This window comes from Schistocerca piceifrons, chromosome 4 (genome assembly GCF_021461385.2).
Source record: "Schistocerca piceifrons isolate TAMUIC-IGC-003096 chromosome 4, iqSchPice1.1, whole genome shotgun sequence".
Classification (NCBI taxonomy): Eukaryota; Metazoa; Arthropoda; class Insecta; order Orthoptera; family Acrididae; genus Schistocerca; species Schistocerca piceifrons.
In genome coordinates, this window is record NC_060141.1 from 409,890,373 (window position 1) to 409,908,840 (window position 18,468).

Sequence of the window (18,468 nt, forward strand, 5' to 3'; positions counted from 1 at the left end):
CTACTTAACCTAAGTTATCCTAAGGACAAACACACACACCAATGCCCGAGGGAGGACTCGAACCTCCGCCGGGACCAGCTGCAGCAGTTCCTTATGACTGGTAAGTATCCTACTTCGCTTCGTTTATACTGAGAATAAAAAGATTATGTATGTAAAATTATTGACCAGGATCAAGTGGCATTCTCCAAAATGATTAAGCGTAAAAAGGGCAGCTTCTGTGCACAAATTAAGTGCTTTGGGAGGCATCGAGTACGAAACACGGCGACTTCAACTATCATTGTACACAATAACTATATTGCAATTAGTACTGCATCATGGGGAGTTGATTGGGTTGGTTGGTTGGTTGGTTGGTTGGTTGGTTTGGTCTCCTAAGATTCATGAAAAGCGTTACAACGAAAGACACTTTTGACTCATAACAATGTGAAAGTGTCGTTTTATGTAAATGTGTAATTTGACAAATTCTCCATAGGTAGAATACCGTATACTGTCATCGGCTACGAAGTTTCGTGCATCAAGGCGAAAGTGATGATCAATAACTATATGGAAACCCAGAATGACTTAACCGAAATTTACACACACCTTAGAGACCGTTATGAGTGGCATTTCGCCCCCACAGTCGGAAAAAAGATAATGCTCTAAAAACAAACCGAATTTTTCGACTACAGCATTAGGAACAAAACACTATCGCGGCCATTACACGTCTAGGGATAACGTTTCGAAAGGACATGAAATGGAACGAACACCTAAATTCAGTTTTAGAGAGGGTGAATGTGAATGATTTGTGAAAGGATAGTGCAATTGAGCTCGAGCTCCTCCGTAGGGTGGTTAACAGGAGGTGAGACTTGTTTACGTTTTGTTATTAAGTAATAAAATTAAATACAGGATTAATATGCCCTAAGTCTGGAGGTTGCTTTGAACACCGCAATGCATCGCTAGTCGTAGTCCTATGGCGGCTGTGCCCTGCCCTTCCCTTATTTCCGACTTTCCAACTGCCTTACCCAGCCGATAATGTGGCGGACTCACAATTTGAAGTGGACTTTGAACCGAGCCACAACCTGTCATTTTTCTCGTATACGAAATCTCAGAGGTGAAAGGAGCGGTACACTACAGGGACAATACCAGCATCAAAGGAGGACTGAAGCAGAGATCTCTGGATTTGTAGTCTGACATCTTTTCACTTAGCTACCGAGGCAGTTAGCCTGACATAATTATCACTAATATTACTTTTTCGTCTCGTCTTACTTAGTCTTTATTTGCTGTAATTTACATATCAGTGTGTTGTAACTACAAACAATCTGGCCTAACAGTCATATTTTAGTTACCAGTTATCACTATATTACGAACTCCTAACATAAAATTTGTGGCTGTGTGGTCGAAACTTCAGAGCATTGAACTCTTGCCCTTAGAGGTCTCATGTTCAAAACCAGATAGGGGCGGGGACTTCCTGCCTCTCCAGTCCCTCCACGACGGCCTCGTGTGTCGAAGGAGAAATATCAACATATCAGACCATAAAAACTTCGGCTGCAAATGGTAAATATACTGCTGGTTTTAGAGTTATATGTTTAAGTATTGATTTATAATTAGACATTCTGCACATCGATAAACTAGCAGCCTGCCTTTCCCCCTTTGAGCAAGAATTGAAATAAAAACACATAATTTGAAAATTTGTAAGTTAATTGTGGAATTTTGTGCAGGTGAAAAGCTTCTATTACAATACCTTTTTGGTTGGCTGTTGTGTTGTTAATTAACAACAGTGTACATGGTGTATTGTTATGATATATTTCATTCCAGTTAAGCTCGAACCCTTATCTTTTTTAGTTTGTCATCTGATACACGTCGAAATAAACCTTTTTTCACGCTGATGTATCAAAATTGTGAGGTGAAGCTAAAGGTTGCAGTTTTTGTTGGTAGCCCAGCAAAGAGTAATCTCGTCATTTAGATTTTCTGCTATTGTTTTTGAAGAAAACTATTGTAAAGAAATAGCAGACTAGCTGCTTTAAAATTTTTTCAACGTAACCGGTGTGCTATTTCTTCACAGCAGGAGCCTTGTTATACCATTTACACCGCGCCACCCGCACTGCCACATATACACTACTGGCCATTAAAATTTCTACACCAAGAAGAAATACAGATGATAAACGGGTATTCATTGGACTGATATATTATACAAGAGCTGACATGGGATTACATTTTCACGCAGTTTGGGTGCATAGATCCCGAGAAATCAGTACCCAGAACAACCATCTCTGGCCGTAATAACGGCCTTGATACGCCTGGGCATTGAGTCAAACAGAGCTTGGATGGCGTGTACAGGTACAGCTGCCCATTCTGTTTCAACACGATACCACAGTTCATAAAGTGTAGTGACTGGCGTGTTGTGACGAGCCAGTTTCTCGGCCGCCATTGACTAGACGTTTTCAGTTGGTGAGAGATCTGAAGAAGGTGTTGGCAGGGCAGCAGTCGAACATTTTCTGTATCCAGAAAGGCCCGTACAGGACCTGCAACATGCGTTCGTGCGTTATCCTGCTGAAATGTAGGGTTTCGCAGTGATCGAATGAAGGGTAGAGCCACGGGTAGTAACACTTCTGAAATGTAACGTCCACTGTTCAAAGTGCCGTCAATGTCAACAAGAGGTGACAGAGACGTGTAACCAATGGCACCCCATACCATCACGCACGCCTGGTGATACGCCAGTATGGCGATGACGAACACACGCTTCCAATGTGCGTTCACCGCGATGTCGCCAAACACGGATGCGACCATCATGGTGCTGTAAACAGAACCTGGATTCATCCGAAAAAATGAGGTTTTGCCATTCGTGCAACCAGGTTCGTCGTTGACTACACCCATCTGTTCACTCAGGGATCGAGACGTGGCTGCACGATCCGTTACAGCCATGCGGACAAGATGCCTGTCATCTCGACTGCTAGTGATTCGAGGCCGTTGGGATCCAGCACGGCATTCCGTATTACCCTCCTGAACCCACCGATTCCATACTCTGCTAACAGTCATTGGATCTCGACCAACGCGAGCAGCATTGTCGCGATACGATAAATCGCAATCGCGATAGGCTACAATCCGACCTTTATCGAAGTCGGAAACGTGATGGTACGCATTTCTCCTCCTTACATGTGGCATCACAACAACGTTTCACCAGGCAGCGCCGGTCAACTGCTGTTTGTGTATGAGAAATCGGTTGGAAACTTTCCTCATGTCAGCACGTTGTAGGTGTCGCCACCGGTGCCAACCTTGTGTGAATGCTCTGAAAAGCTAATCATTTGCATACCACAGCATCTTCTTCCTGTAGGTTAAATTTCGCGTCTGTAGCACGTCATTTTCGTGCTGTAGCAATTTTAATGGCCAGTAGTGTACTTCAGAGTCAGGGAGAGACTGGACGTGATGAAAGCCCAAAGGGTAGTAAGACCCGGTAACACAGTGAAAGTAAAATTATTTTCCACTTCAATTTCACAAGAAACATTGCAAATATTTACCGAAAATTGCGAAAAAAACTATAATATAAAAGAAAAATATCACTCGATATTGACATTTTGACATCGACATACCGATATATCGGGGAAGAATATCTTGCCGATATATATCGAAATTATCTGGGGTAATAGGCATATCGACATGTTATCAGCAGACCTGCTTGCTATCACTTGAGTATAGAGGGTCCGAGGAACTTACCCAGAGTTAAAGGTGGCTTGAGCAAGAGGCCGGCCACCCTTCGCCCCCCCTCCCCCCCCACCTGCCCTAGTGGCAAGGCGAGTGGAAAACCCGATAGTTCCGGCACGAGCTTACTCCACAGACTTCGTCTTTACCTCTCAAAATAAAATTTAATACCAATTTGAATACACGATGCCTTTCACAGAAACAGTTAACTAGAGTTTCCTAAGATTTGTGATTGCTTGTGTGCCAATTTCCTTCGTGCACCTTGAGAGAAATAACTTACCGCACGACTTTCCGCGAAATAATGGCGGATACGTTTTTTGGCAGTTTATACGACGATTCTTCTGTTTCCACGCTGTGACTCGTTCGAAGACATTTTGGCTGATAAACTCTAGAACACACTAGGGGCCACTACGTTTTCTCAAACTATTATTCTTTGCCATTGTCGTTCACTTATAGTAATTTTCTGCTAAAAGCTGCAGTTTTGTAATTACATTTATTTTTTCTCCATTTTTCTAACTTACAGTAAAAGTCTTTACTGTGTTTGCATTTATTAAAATGAAGGCAAATTCTTAAAGTTGTATTTTGACAGATGTAGGATTCCAGATGTGCAAAATAGACACGTCTGTTAAGTTTACACTGTCTTTTAAAATGTATGAACAAGAACTAAAATGTGCAATGCGTAATGTACTTTGAGGTTGTTATTAAATGTGTTTATCTTTTCTGTAACCCATCATATATACTGAAATGTATTATAGTAACTTGTCTTTTAATTAGTTTTCATTCATTATTTTCATTTTATGGTGGAGGAATCTCACCTACACTGTTCTAATATACGACCGCATGAGTTACACACAGGGCTGTACAAATTTTTTCCCTCACCACAAGCTTGTATTTAACGTTAGTTGGCAAACTGCTCCTGGCGACGCCAGGTATGTGTGGTTTCGTAATAATGTGTTGGAACTTTCGATCGTAACGTTTGTAATATCACACTTTTGTATTTTCTTAGTGTTGTTGCCTTTCTTGTGTTCCAGTTTATACCTGAAGATGACCTGCAGCGCACATTGAAACAGGTTCTCGGTAATAAAAAGTTATGATCCAGACGTTGAACGTACGAACAGTTCTTATGTTCTCATTAGGCATGAAAGCTTTATTCACTATGGCACTTTCGCTCTGATGGCTCATGGTGTTGCTATCTCTGCATGAAAATATCGCCTGTGGATGGTCTTAAGGAAATGCAAAACGACTCAGAGCATTGCCATCTGGTGTTTCTGTTTCTGAATGAATAAATGCGAGCTCGTGCCTATAGCAGAGATAAGGACCGGGAAATAAAAGACTAAAAGTTCGGTGGTAAACTTCTGGAGACTCACATCAGTAGTATGGAGGGCGAATAAAATACTTCGATTTAGCAGGAGAGATCTGGGGAAGTGCACCTTAAGGGAATCTCACTAAAGCAGCGAGTGCGACTGGTTTTAGAATACTACTTCCGCCATTGGAGTCGGTAGGAAAGAAGCATGACAGCAGCCATTAAAATAGTCAGAGATGCACTATTGCATGTCAGTACATTCATCAAAAAAGGTTAAGAGCGTATCAGAGCACTCAGCTGGGAATATTTGGATGACGTAAGACTTCCTTCTGGCTCTATTATGTGATTTAAAGTATCAGTGTACGAGGTAGCGTACGCAACACTCCTGCTTCTGTCGTACATCTCGAGCAGCACACGTGAGAATCCTCAGCACAAGAACACGAAAATTCATGTGTTTATATGGGGTGTTCAAAAAGTCTCTCCGCAGTGCCGTATGATTGTTCACCTGCCTGGGTTACTTCCCTTCCAGTGGACTCTCCCAACATTCCACTGTTTCGTTTCTCAGCTAGCGTCAGTAGTATCGTTGGTGTGTGTCGTTACGTATTGACGTGAACGTTTTAGTTCCTTTGTTCGTTTGTTCCGTTTTTGTCGCTGTTAACATGCTAACCATTGAAGAACGTGTGTTTTTAGTCGAACAAGTGTTCAAAGCTGGCGGTAATTACACAGTTTCAGTTCGTCAAACATTTAATTCAGTTTTCCCGGAGACAACACTCCCACATCGCGATACTGTGCGAGATTTGATTAACAAATTTCGAAGTACGGGTTCAGTGACAGATGCACCGAGAAGTGGTCGTCCTAGCGTCTTGTCTGAGGATAAACTAATCGATATTTCCGATAAAATGTCCATGAGTCCGAAGAAGTCAGTAAGAAAACTCGCCCAGGAAATCGATGTTAGTGTCGGAACGGCCCACACAGCAGTAAGGAAAAATTAGAATTTTCCCATACAAAGTGACAAACTGAAAAATACTGATCATGGCAAGAGACTGCATTATTGTCAGTGGTTCAAAAATTTCGTTCAACAAAATGGAAGGGATGTTCTTAATGACGAGACGTGGTTTCATTTATCCGTGTACATGAATTCTCACAATTCTCGTATGTGGAGTGCTGCAAATCCATTGTGTATTAATGAGGAACCACTTCGTTCTGTGAAAATAGGAGTTTGGATTGCAATTTCTAGACGTCGGTTGTGGGTCCCATATTTGTCAACGAAACAATAAACGCACAACGATACTGCAGTGATATTCTGTACCAATTCGTAGGAGAACTTGTGTTAAGTGAAATACTGAACTGTTATTTTCAACAAGATGGTGCAACCGCGCGTGCTACTGACGTTTCAATGTCACTGCTTGCTGATGTTTTAGGTGATCGCATAATTTCACAGGGACTTTGGCCTCCACGAACGCCTGACCTAACACCACCTGACTTTTTCTTCTGGGGTGCAGCGAAAGCAACTGTCTATAAAAACCGTCCACAATCCATCGATGAATTGAAAACTGCAATATCCACTTTCACTGTTTCTGTTACAGAAGAAATGTTACAGCTTGTGTTTGGAAACATGATTAGACGAATTGAACTGTATATTCAACAACAGGGGGACACTTTCAACATTTAATGTGACAATTTGTAAATAAAAATGAATATTCAATAAATTAATAACTTGTATTTCACTGAGTATCGTTTCAGTATCTTCACTGCGGCATACGGCACTGTGGAGAGACTTTATGAACTCCCCGTATTATTTGTTAGTTTACTCTTCTTGAGTGTTAAGCGGAAATCCGTAATAATTACTTGAGAGATGGTGCACATCTTAGCCCAGATCACTTGTTCACAACCTTCATTGTCGACTACCAGTTTCGATAAGCATGGTTACCATCTTCAGATCTCGATAAAACGTTGATACGTGTCTCCTATACCAGCTGTACAAGTACTCTTTCTAAAACATTGCTCGGTGTGTGAGAGACGAGATGAATGATGCATCGGCAAGTAAGGTTAAAATCACAACATACAGAGTAGTTCGCCAAATGTTCGTGTCTCATATCAAACACCAGTTTGTACTTCACTGCAGTCCAGCGGTACCCTGGCTGTAACGTACACTGCAGTGTGTGCTAGGGAACACGAGGATATGGCAATTACTCTGTATCTTGTGATTTTAACCTTGACTTGCCGATGCATCGTTCATCGTGTCTCTCACATACCTCGCAATGTTTTAGAAAGAGTAATTTTGCAGCTGAGCTGGTATAGGAGATATGTAATAACCTTTTACCGAGATATGAAAATGGTAACCAATCTTCGAAACTGGTAATCGACAATTAAGGTTGTTTACAAACGATCTTGGCGAAGAAGTTCAAGTATATGTTACTTGTACTGATACGTATCTAAATATAGATGATTTTCGATACGTCTCACTTTTTTGCGTAATTGACATATATTTATAACAATGTAATTAGCTAATAGCTTCGCAACTAAAGTTGAAATGGGACGGAAATCTGAGAATAGTGCGCGTACAGAGGCTCAGTCAGTTATGTGCGAAGTACCCTCCTCCATACGGTGTGCAGAGGTTCGCTGAGCGTAAATGCAGATGTACGTGTGAAAAGGCTGCAACTAAAAATGTCATGAAGCGCATTGTACCGTTTACTATGGTGTCGAGCGAGTTACTAACGACGTACACGTATCCGAGCATTTAACGGTAGATCACACGAAGAATGTAATGGGAACTCGGTGCCGTCGTGCGGAAGTTGCACAAGCGCGTGCAGTTTTGCGGTATGCGATCCGACGTCGCGTCATGTCGCTTCCTGGAGTTCCACATTTACCGGCGCGTGGCGCACGTGACGAGACCAGCGCAGCGCCCCGCGCACATGCGGGGTGGGCAGGGAAGGGTGGCTTACGTGCACGTGGTCACAGCGGCACCTCTGCGCCGGCTGACGCAACGAGGGCGCAACGGCCGGAGGCGTGGCCCCGCCGCGTCTATTTTCCCCGAACTGTCAGCGCGCGAGTCGGCGTCGCGTGTCGCCGCTCAGCTGTTTCAGCTCCACGCGCACCGCGCTAGTCAGCCGCGCTCCCCACCGCCGCTTCGCCCCTGCTGGCTTCCCGTTGTAGAGGAGCAGCAGCGGCGCGCGTCGCTGGCTTGACTCACTCCGTACGCTCAAGGGCACCTTGGAAACTCGCGCCCGCGCCTATTCGCGACGGGATAAAGGCGGCTCGGGAGGAAGTTCGGCGAGTTTTCTTTCCGACACTGAGGTACGTGAGTCTCGGGGACCATGAGTGGTACGTAAGCTACCAAACGGCACTTTAACCCCTTCACTGACGGCTATATGTAACTGCTTACTCAGCAGTTTAAATTTAATACTGGCAAGTGGCACGCCCATTTATGTGTCAACGCACTTCAATTTATCGCTTTTAAAATACCTAATAATTTCCTTCATAAATATATATCGTACTGTTTCTACCTTTCTTAAGTAATTCGTCTATCTACACCATCTTTTTTTTTTCTTTTTTGTATTTGTAATGACTGTTCTGTTTCTCTTATTAAAAATCGGTGGCTATTTTTGGGCTTGTTGAAATTTATGGCGCCACACTGCGCACAGGCTATTGTTAAAATTTAAATACATGCAGGTCATCTTTGTCCGTAAATTGCTCTCTAATTGGAGATTGGATTGATCTGTCCAGCGAACAATGTGAAGTGAAGGTGAGAGTTTACTTCGGTCTGCTCTTTATACATTTTAACTTGATTTTTAATTTTTTGCTAGGTTCGCATTCCTGCGACTCAACAATTTTTTTTCGGGGGGGGGGGGGGGGGGGGGGGGAATAGTATCACCCTTCGTCCTGTCGAAAAAGGAGGGAAAAAACCTACGTTAGCATTAGCCCCCGGCGGTTATTGAAATTAAAATGTATGCGATAACCGTAGGCAGATTTGAATCCTAACTTTACTTTTTGAGTCTCAAGCGTTCGGTTGTTGACCAACCAAGATCGATCCGTCTCGCCTTCCAAGTCAGAAAGTCAGTCACTATTCAAGTGAGGTTATGAGCCAAAGGATCGAGTGGTGGGAAAAACTCGTCACTATTTCGGAAGCGATATTAAAGCAGCAGTATTAAGAACTGATTGCTTAATATAGTTTCTCCATACTCGGTGTATTGACTTACACATTTTCCGTGCGAACGCCGTCTTTGTTCACGTCCGGCTTGCTGCCAATATAGTTCTTACACTGCAGCTATTGGCTACGCAAGGGTTGTTATTCTCTAAATAATTCTCGAGGAATTTAAAAAAATATATAATTTCGTTGCTAGTGTAGTGTATTACGTTAAGTAAAAGACGATGGAGACGATATAAAAGGTTTGCATCTGTTGTGCGCCAGTGGCTTCTTACCGCAAAATGCATGCATACCGCTGCATTTGGACGTTCTTTCCCAGTTCAGATTGGTGTGCTGCGTCTATATAAAGTGTAATGTTTTATTTCTCTTCATTTTTCCTCTCAGCAAAAAGCTTTTCGCTAAAATATTGTCATCGTTATCAGTTTTTCACAGTACATATGGTTATTTATCCGGCCGGCCGGTGTGACCGAGCGGTTCTAGGCGCTTCAGTCTGGAACCACGCTACCGCTACGGTTGCAGGTTCGAATCCTGCCTCGGGCATGGATGTGTCTGATGTCCTTAGGTTAGTTAGGTTTAAGTAGTTAGTTCTAGGGGACTGATGACCTCAGATGTTAAGTCCCATTGTGCTCAGAGCCATTTGAACCATTTTTTGTTATTTATCCGCTCTGCCTGAAATGGAATTATGTTTTTACGATTCGAGTGTCATTATCCATGTCGAAACTAAATATAGCTAGTGTTTGTGTACAGATGTTCGACGCATAACATACTGGTGTATAAGGCAACAAAAGCGCCCCGCTACAACTAAATTCAATAAAAGCTTATCTTACTTTTTTAAAACTAAAATTAGAGGCTTTAGAGAGACGCAGTAGCAAGCAGATACATGTAGTATTTCCTTCGACAATCTAGATTTCATGTTCTCGTAACTCCAGTTACCGATGGCTTATTAAGCTCTGATTTCTTGATACCACGTTCCGTACTGTTGATGATATATGAATAGCAGTCAATTGCAAACATACAAACCACGCTGACGAGTGTAACAGTTGAACAAATCTCATGTTTCATATTCACCCAACGAGGTTACGCATCGGTAATAGGGCACTAGACCGCTTTCGGGAGGAATACGTACAAATTCCTCCCCATTCATAAAGATTGTTTCAACGATTTCCCTGAATAGCTTAGAACGCATACTGGGGTGGTTCCTTCGAAAAGGATGCTGTCGAATTAATTTCCGAACCTTGTTCAATTAGAGCTCGCGTTCGACCTTAATGACCCCGTGCTTGGCAGAATGTTAAATCCTTAACTTCCTTTACGTTAATCACCGTAAAATTTCTCACGAATATGATCTGTGAAACGCATAAATTCTCTTTCGGCACTGCAGTGGTTTCTTAATGTAGAACGTGGATATCAGAGACTGTGCGATGGACATCTCTTCAGTAATACAAGCATTCTGGCATGTACTACTGACCTCAGTTCCTTCAAAAAATGGTTGAAATGGCTCTAAGCACTATGGGACCTAAGTATCTGAGGTCATCAGTCACCTAGACTTAGAACTACTTAAACCTAACTAACCTAAGGGCATCACACACATCCATGCCCGAGGCAGGATTCGGACCTGCGACCGTAGCAGCAGCGCGGTTCCGGAATGAAGCGCCTAGAACCGCTCGGCCACAGCGGCCGGCTCAGTTCCTTCCTTCGATCGGAATCGTAAGGAAATGCCCAGTCGTTAATATGACCATATCTGTTACGATCTGGCAGTCTCCAGAACCTGAGAGAGTATTATTCTTTTGTTTAGCGCGAGGTGTTTCGTAGACCACTATTCAAGGCTGGCTGCGTATTGTTCCGCGTTCAGTATTGCGCACATCCGTCGTCGGGCGATAATGACACAGAGCTACCAGTAGGCGGACAAAGTACAAATAAAACTACCGAGCAAACGGATGCTGCGGTATTGGAAAGTTCGGCACGAGAGTAGCTAAGAATTTTAACTTCTGCTGTATTTTCAGGAAATCTTCTGAGCTCTGAAAGGACGAGTAATATCGATTAAAAACTGTATTCACTTGTCACAGTACACCTGTTATCGCAGCTGAGGACTGTCGCTAAGATTTACGAGGTACGATTTATCTGGATATACCGTCCCCTTCCTGTGAAGTGGCCACTCACCGTATTTAGAAAGAAGGCGTGTTTCGCGCTATAGAGGGGACACACCGCTTGCGCGAACCGGCTGGTGCGTGACGTCACTCCAGCGGCCGGATCCTCGCGCTGCGATTCGCTGAACAGTGCCTGCCCCGCCGGTGCCCTGGCTGTCGTGCCAGTTTCCCGCCTATCAGCTGTTACCTCGGCTCAGTAGCCGTGCGCGACCGTTCCTGGCAGGTCGTGGGTTGCTCTATCTTCTGCACTGAGTCCTCTGCTCTCGGTAAGTGCCGCACCAGCCAACTTCGCTTACTAATTCTGCCCTGTGCTGGGTGCTGCGATTGCGATAAGGGACCGGCGTCCTCTAGCGCCGTGTGTGAAATCTGTTGTGAACAGCTGAAAGTGACGGCCTTCCACTGCGGCCGATCTTCGTTCACCGCCTTAACCTATCCCACGTCCACTAGTAGAGTCCGCTTATCGTTGTAGGTGCGTCTTTCGATACTGCATTTGTAACCATTACCTCGAGGAGGTTGTGTGACCCCTTGGACATGAACACTGGCCTTCTATATGGGGCAACAAACTCCTGGAAATTAAAGATCTCCCAATGGCTTAGAGACTTCCTGTGACCCCTCTCGTCGCGCGGAGATACTCAGTACCTAGGCTGCGTACTGGCACTGTCATTCAGGAGCCGTTATTTAAGTGGAGACTCCACACCACTCTATGCCTACTGCAACCAAACACTAACAGTGCGCGATTTTCTGACCCAATGCTGATTTTGTAACCGTTTACGTTTTATTGTAAATTTGCCATCTGAATTGTCAGCTAGTTTAGCAGATATAGCACGAGCTGTAGATTACGTTTTACTTTTTATTCGTCTTAATAATATGGCGCCGGCCGCTGCGGCAGAGTGATTCCAGGCGCTTCAGTGCGGAACTGCGCGACCGCTACGGTCGCAGGATCGAATCCTGCCTCGGGCATGGATGTGTGTGATGTCCTTGGGTTAGCTAGGTTTAAGTAGTTGTAAGTCCTAGGGGACTGATTACCTCAGATGTTAAGTCCCGTAGAGCTCAGAGCCATTTGAACCAATAATGTGGCGAAGGAAATTTAATTTTGAGCCATTTGAGCATCGTCCTCAAAGGGGATGTGATAGTTTTTCGCCATCCTTCTACTCCCGTCGGTTAGGCTCGTGAGTATTATCGACTCAAACTTCATCTGGTGATTGATTGACTTTAAAATTGTGATATGGCGCTCATGGCCATTGCCGTTTAGTGACCCAAAGCAGCTACAACCACCTCGAAAAGGTTGTCGCAACTAGTTTAGTCTTAAACCCGGGTCAGTGCGAACACACCAGATCATGCAACAGACCTCTGTGACCGCGTAATAACTAGAGGGCGACAGCAGCATTATTAAGCACGTAGTATTGCCTACTGTATACGGGTATACAACGTTGTTCGCTCTTGTAAATAGGGAAAATGAACAGCAGCAAGAAACGTGGCTGCTTTTACTGTTACCTTGCGTCGTTTGGGGTATTCTATATATTTTTTGAAGTCCACTGGACAGCCGAGGCTGCTGTACAAAAAGACAAAAGCGGTGCATTTTGCTGGGCGTAATGTGTCATTAACCTAGTGGCAAGTGTGCGTAGGAGCTCGTTTCGGGCTGCGCCAGCTGTAGGCAACGTAGTGCGTGCGCGCACTGCGACGATTACCTGACCCACTTTCACGCAGGATACGCACCGGAGGGTGAAGCAAGGCGGCGGTAGGCAGGTGGCTGAAAGTGGATCGATGGCTGCGTGCACACAGAGGGCGATTCGAGGTCATTCCAAGGACGTGCAAAAAGGAGCCAGCTGCTTGCCGTGTGTGGTCTCCGGATCTGAAAATACCTCAGCTGTGCGCTGGCGGCTCTTGATATCGCACAGAATAGATACCGGAGCGACGGAGGGAGACGCAAGTTAAACTCGCGCTGTAGAGGCCACGAAGTGTGATGGTTGTTCGTGTCACAGGATGAAATTCTGCGCGTAGGGGCGTAGGTGGTGTGTAGGGGTAGACAGAGAGACGAAAGTGAAACTCTGGTTCGTGAGGCTATTGACATTATGCTGTTAGCGGAGCCTTTAGCAGATGGTTCACCAAAAAGATACGCGGTTTCTTGTACAGAGTCCTCAAAATTGAAAAACTCCTTAAAACCACGATCATTTTTCTGTTACCCGTGTAATACGCTGGAGAAACTAGTATTTAAAAAATCAAGTGTGGGTAAATGTGTTACTAGATCAGTATGTAACAGCATGTTGCGCCATTTTGAAGGAAATTACGTTAATTTATATATTTTGAATCAAGAAAATTGAAAAAACTGTGGAACATTGAAGTTGCTTCTTGTATGGTGACCAAAAAATAAGAACTTCACAACTATAGAGGGTCTGGGAGTAGACTATTGCTAAAGATACTACAAAATTTTAATTAATTTTTTACTGCTTAAGTGAACGTTACATTCTTGTTAGGGCACAGTTTAATGGGTATTCTGTTCATTTTTTCTTAGTTATTTACTAAATTGCCGCGCGGGATTAGCCGACTGGTCTGGGGCGCTGCAGTCATAGACTGTGCAGCTGGTCCCGGCGGAGGTTCGCGTCCTCCCTGGGGCATGGGTGTGTGTGTTTAGACAAACCTTCTGAAAAGCTCCACTCATGTTAATTATACATCAGAATATTAAAGTAAATTTTTTCAAGTGTTTTAGAAGATACATAGCTACTGTTACCGATGAATGCCACTAATAAACGAAAAATTCAGTTTAATCCTCTCACTTCCCCTATCGAGATACTCCGTACAAACGCTATAACCAACGCATTACTGCAGGTTGTCAAAGATTTCCTATTCAAAGACCAGCGTCGGAACGAAACTCCTTACAAATAGTAAGCAGTATTCTGTGTTCGAGCACAGAATGTTTCGTTATTAGGCTCCTTCTTCGACGCAGACAGCTTAATTTCAACAGCTACCACTTCATGAACTATAGGTTTTGATAGCACAGTTACATTACGAATCGTAGAAACATTTTGTCGTAAATAGTTTGCTAAACAAGCAACTTCCTCTTACCAATTAATCGAAGAGTGGACCCTGACTTACATTCCACCGGCCACAAAGGGTTCACTTCGCTGCATAAGCCCTCCCATTATTACCCAGGGTGCTTCTAGGATATACCCATTTCTGTGGCCCATTAATCAAATAATCAAGGCTAGCGTATTCATATTTCATGAAGTCCATAACTTACTATCTGTGCACAGTGCTGAATGCGTGTCATTGTTCAGTCCGTGCATTCTTTTTTTCTTATCTAACAATTTTTGCGAGAATCATAAGTCTTGCCACTCTTCGCTGAGATTCGGTCAAACCATTCTTAAAGTTTTCGTACAGTTATCGTAAAATTGTTGTTATTGTATATTTTGTTACACTACATTAAAATAGGGGAAATAATTCTACTTGTCACCAATGCGGAGAAGATGCGGCCAACCAAACTGTGACGTTTTTCAAGGTTTTAGAGCGTCGGAGATATAATTCGTGCCTTCTGACACCAGTGAGGGTGACTCCCGAAAATATGACAGCAATATCGAATACAACACCCGAAGGAAAAATGGAAATATCCCATGGAAATGCACGCGTAAATGGGTGCGAGTGCAACAGGTGGCGGTTAGCGATGCACATGGCTCACCTGGCTGAAGGAAGGCTAATAGCAGTGAGTCACTCAATGTTCACGTGAAAACTTGCTGCTTCGCACCTGAACGTGGGTGACATTACATTGCGCGTCATATAGTCTACACAGGATCCCCAGTATTATCAAGGACGTACCCAGAGACGGGGCAGGGGTGAGCAAGTACTACCCTCCGCGGAAACCCCCGGCTCCCAAGCATAATCACAAACCGAACTCTCAACATGTCTGCTTCAATACGGATCTTGAATATTAGCAAATGTAGTCATTTGTCGTGAAACATAGATTATTCTCAGCATAACTACACCACTGGCCATTAAAATTGCTACACCACGATCATGACGTGCTACAGATGCGAAATGTAACTGACAGGAAGAAGATGCTGTGATCTGCAAATGATTAGCTTTTCAGAGCATTCACACAAGGTTGGCGCCGGTGGTGACACCTACAACGTGCTGACTGGAGGAAAGTTTCCAATCGATTTCTCATACACAAACAGCAGTTGACTGGCGTTGCCTGGTGAAACCTTGTTGTGATGCCTCGTGTAAGGAGGAGAAATGCGTATCATCAAGTTTCCGACTTTGATAAAAGTCGTTTTGTAGACTATCGCGATTGCGGTTTATCGTATCGCGACATTGCTGCTCGCGTTGGTCGAGATCCAATGACTGTTAGCAGAATATGGAAGCGGTGGGTTCAGGAGGGTAATACGGAACGCCGTGCTGGATCCCAACGGCCTCGTATCACTAGCAGTCGAGATGACAGGCATCTTATGCGCATGGCTGTAACGGATCGTGCAGCCAGGTCTCGATCCCTGAGTCAATAGATAGGGGCGTTTGCAAGACAACAACCATCTGCACGAACAGTTCGACGACGTTTGCAGCAGCATGGACTATCAGCTCGGAGACCACAGGTTCTGTTCACAGCATCATGATGGTCGCATCCGTGTTTGGCGACATAGCGGAGAACGCACATTGGAAGCGTGTATTCGTCATCGCCATACTGGCGTATCACCCGAGGTGATGGTATGGGGTGCCATTGGTTACACGTCTCGGTCACCTCTTGTTCGCATTGACGGTACTTTCAACAGTGGGCGTTACATTTCTGCTGTGTTACGACCCGTGGCTCTACCCTTAATTCGATCCCTGCGAAACCCTACATTTCAGCACGATAATGCACGACCGCATGTTGCAGGTTCTGTACCGGCCTTTCTGGATACAGAAAATGTTCGACTGCTGCCCTGGCCAGCACATTCTCCAGATCTCTCACCAACTGAAAACGTCTGGTCAATGGCGCCGAGCAACTGGCTCGTCACAATAGGCCAGTCACTACTCTTGATGAACTGTGGTATCGTGTTGAAGCTGCATGGGCAGCTGTGCCTGTTCACGCCATCCAAGCTCTGTTTGACTCAATTCCCAGGCGTATCAAGACCGTTATTACGGCCAGAGGTGGTTGTTCTGGGTACTAATTTCTCAGGATCTATGCACCCAAATTGCGTGAAAATGTAATCACATGTCAGTTTTAGTATAATATATCTGTCCAATGAATATCTGTTTATCATCTGCATTTATTCTTGGTGTAGCAATTTTAATGGCCAGTAGTGTAATAAAGTTGCGCTGCCTCGACCTCCTTCCCTCAACTTAAATCCTGGGTATTGTATTTTAGTCGGGGAATGAAAGTCTCGTTTCGCTCAAAATTGCAGTTTACGGCGCCGACCGCGTACTGGACAAATCCCATTGTCGAACGTCTTTGCCTTACGGAGTTGCACTTCTGATATGCTATTCCAAAAGTTTTCCGGTAACATACTGATTGCCCTCCAAACTTTTCGAGCTACAAATTTCTTTAGATGTGGGAATAAATAGAAGTCAGATGCTTCCAAATCTTGTGAACAGCGTGGATACATCTATTATTTATAATGAAAATTCTCCAGATTTCCCACTGGCAAAGCTGTTTTGTGGGACGGTGCATTGCACTGATGTTCTGTTGCTTTCCTCTTTTACGAGTTGTACTCAAGTATTTTCATCATATTGTCCCGTAAAACTGGCGTAATAGCCGTTAATTTTTTTATTCTTTGGAAGCTTCAAGAGCATTCCTTTCGCAGTCCAGAAAACATTGCCCTTTACCTCGAAGCCAGGTGAAATACTTCGCCTTTTTGCGCGAGACCACCGGCTTATTCCACCCACTGCTTGGGTCGTGGCTTTGTTTCTGGCCTGAAGGGCCCATATACACCGCATCTACATAACAATAAGGGCTACACCGAATGCAGTACCTGTCTTGCACAAGCTCTTCTCATAGTTATTTCTTCGTGCAGAAAGTTCAATACCTGTTATTCGCCTCAAGTACCGATGGCATCAGTGTTTTGTATGCTTCTTAATAACAGATTGTTCAATACGATTCTGCGCACGTCTGTGGCTACGGTTTTGGGACATCCACCACTGAATCATGTTAAAGAGACGTTTTGAATTTAGTATCCTATTTATAAATGATAGAAATTGAGGGCGTACGCACCTTGTAGAACATCAGCATTTGATGAACTTCCGTTGAAGATAAGTCGTCCAAAACAAGAATTTTTCAGTGTAGTAGTCCAGTTACTTCACTTCAATAAATCACAAACAACACTATTACTTAGATAAGCCGAGTAAAAAATTATTTCGCAGGTCTTGTTTACACTTAAATGTACAGATACAAAAGTAAATATATGTATATAATCAGTGTAATCACGGGGCTGGGTTTTCTGGCTTGTCTGCTTATTAATAGTTTGCTGGAAGGTGTTTAATGCAGATAATGTTATTGTTTTGCAAAAATAGAACACTGCAGTACTTTCGGGGACTTCAGGAAGTGTATGTTAACGGTCAAGGGGCTAGGGAGAGGAGGGTGGTGGGGGACCTTGAATCAACGTCATGATTCTCCATGATATACCGGTAGGAACCACAGGTACAAGGACACGTAAGTGCGTCGTAGTGGGGTACCCTCCATTTGTAACGAAAACGAGGTTTTCACTGTCCCTACTGTTGGCACATGTAGTCGGAAGAAGAATATTTCTTGTGTCCACCCTCAAACCCGTTCGTGGGGTTTTCTAAGCAGTTTTTCGCGAGATATTAGCCGTCGTTCTCGTCCTTCAGTTCGGATCAGTCTACATCTCGGTTTCTCAATCACTCAGATCTATCAATATTCGCACTGCCCTTCATCCACATTTTTACTTAATTATTTCGCAAGCCAGTAAAGTATGGAAGTACTTTGTACTAATATAGGTTTTCCGTCCTATTCTGTTCGCGTGTCGAGCGAGGCAAAATGACTGTATATGCGTCTCCGTACGCGCCCTAATCTCTCTTATCTTCTCACAATTCACACGCAAGATAAAAGATGAAGACCTGTCACACACGCTTCCTCAAACACTGGTTCTCTGTTTCGACCCAACAGGCTTTCACAAGAGCAGCGTCAACTTCCTCCCTATTTTTTATATGATCTCCGCAAGCATTTTTGTTTGACTTGTGGTGTGGACCATACTCACCTGTAAAGAACCTAGTAACGTGAT

The 18,468-nt window shown here is 44.0% G+C and overlaps 1 protein-coding gene across 4 annotated transcripts in view; it reads left to right on the forward strand.

The window, feature by feature from the left end:
* Nucleotides 1-18,468, forward strand: part of LOC124796451 (L-lactate dehydrogenase) — a 321,578-nt gene that overhangs the window by 232,131 nt on the left and 70,979 nt on the right. The window contains exon 1 of one of the 4 annotated variants that reach the window (XM_047260667.1): nucleotides 8,135-8,272. The exons of 1 other annotated variant lie outside the window; for it this stretch is intronic. Coding sequence is in view for 1 of the 3 variants with exons in the window: in XM_047260665.1 (XP_047116621.1) it covers nucleotides 8,293-8,299 (7 nt within the window). In the remaining 2 variants the exon portion in view is untranslated. Of the gene's footprint in view, nucleotides 1-8,134; nucleotides 8,300-11,387; nucleotides 11,533-18,468 lie in introns of those variants that run through there. 2 more of the 4 variants (XM_047260665.1, XM_047260666.1) reach the window with 2 other exon arrangements.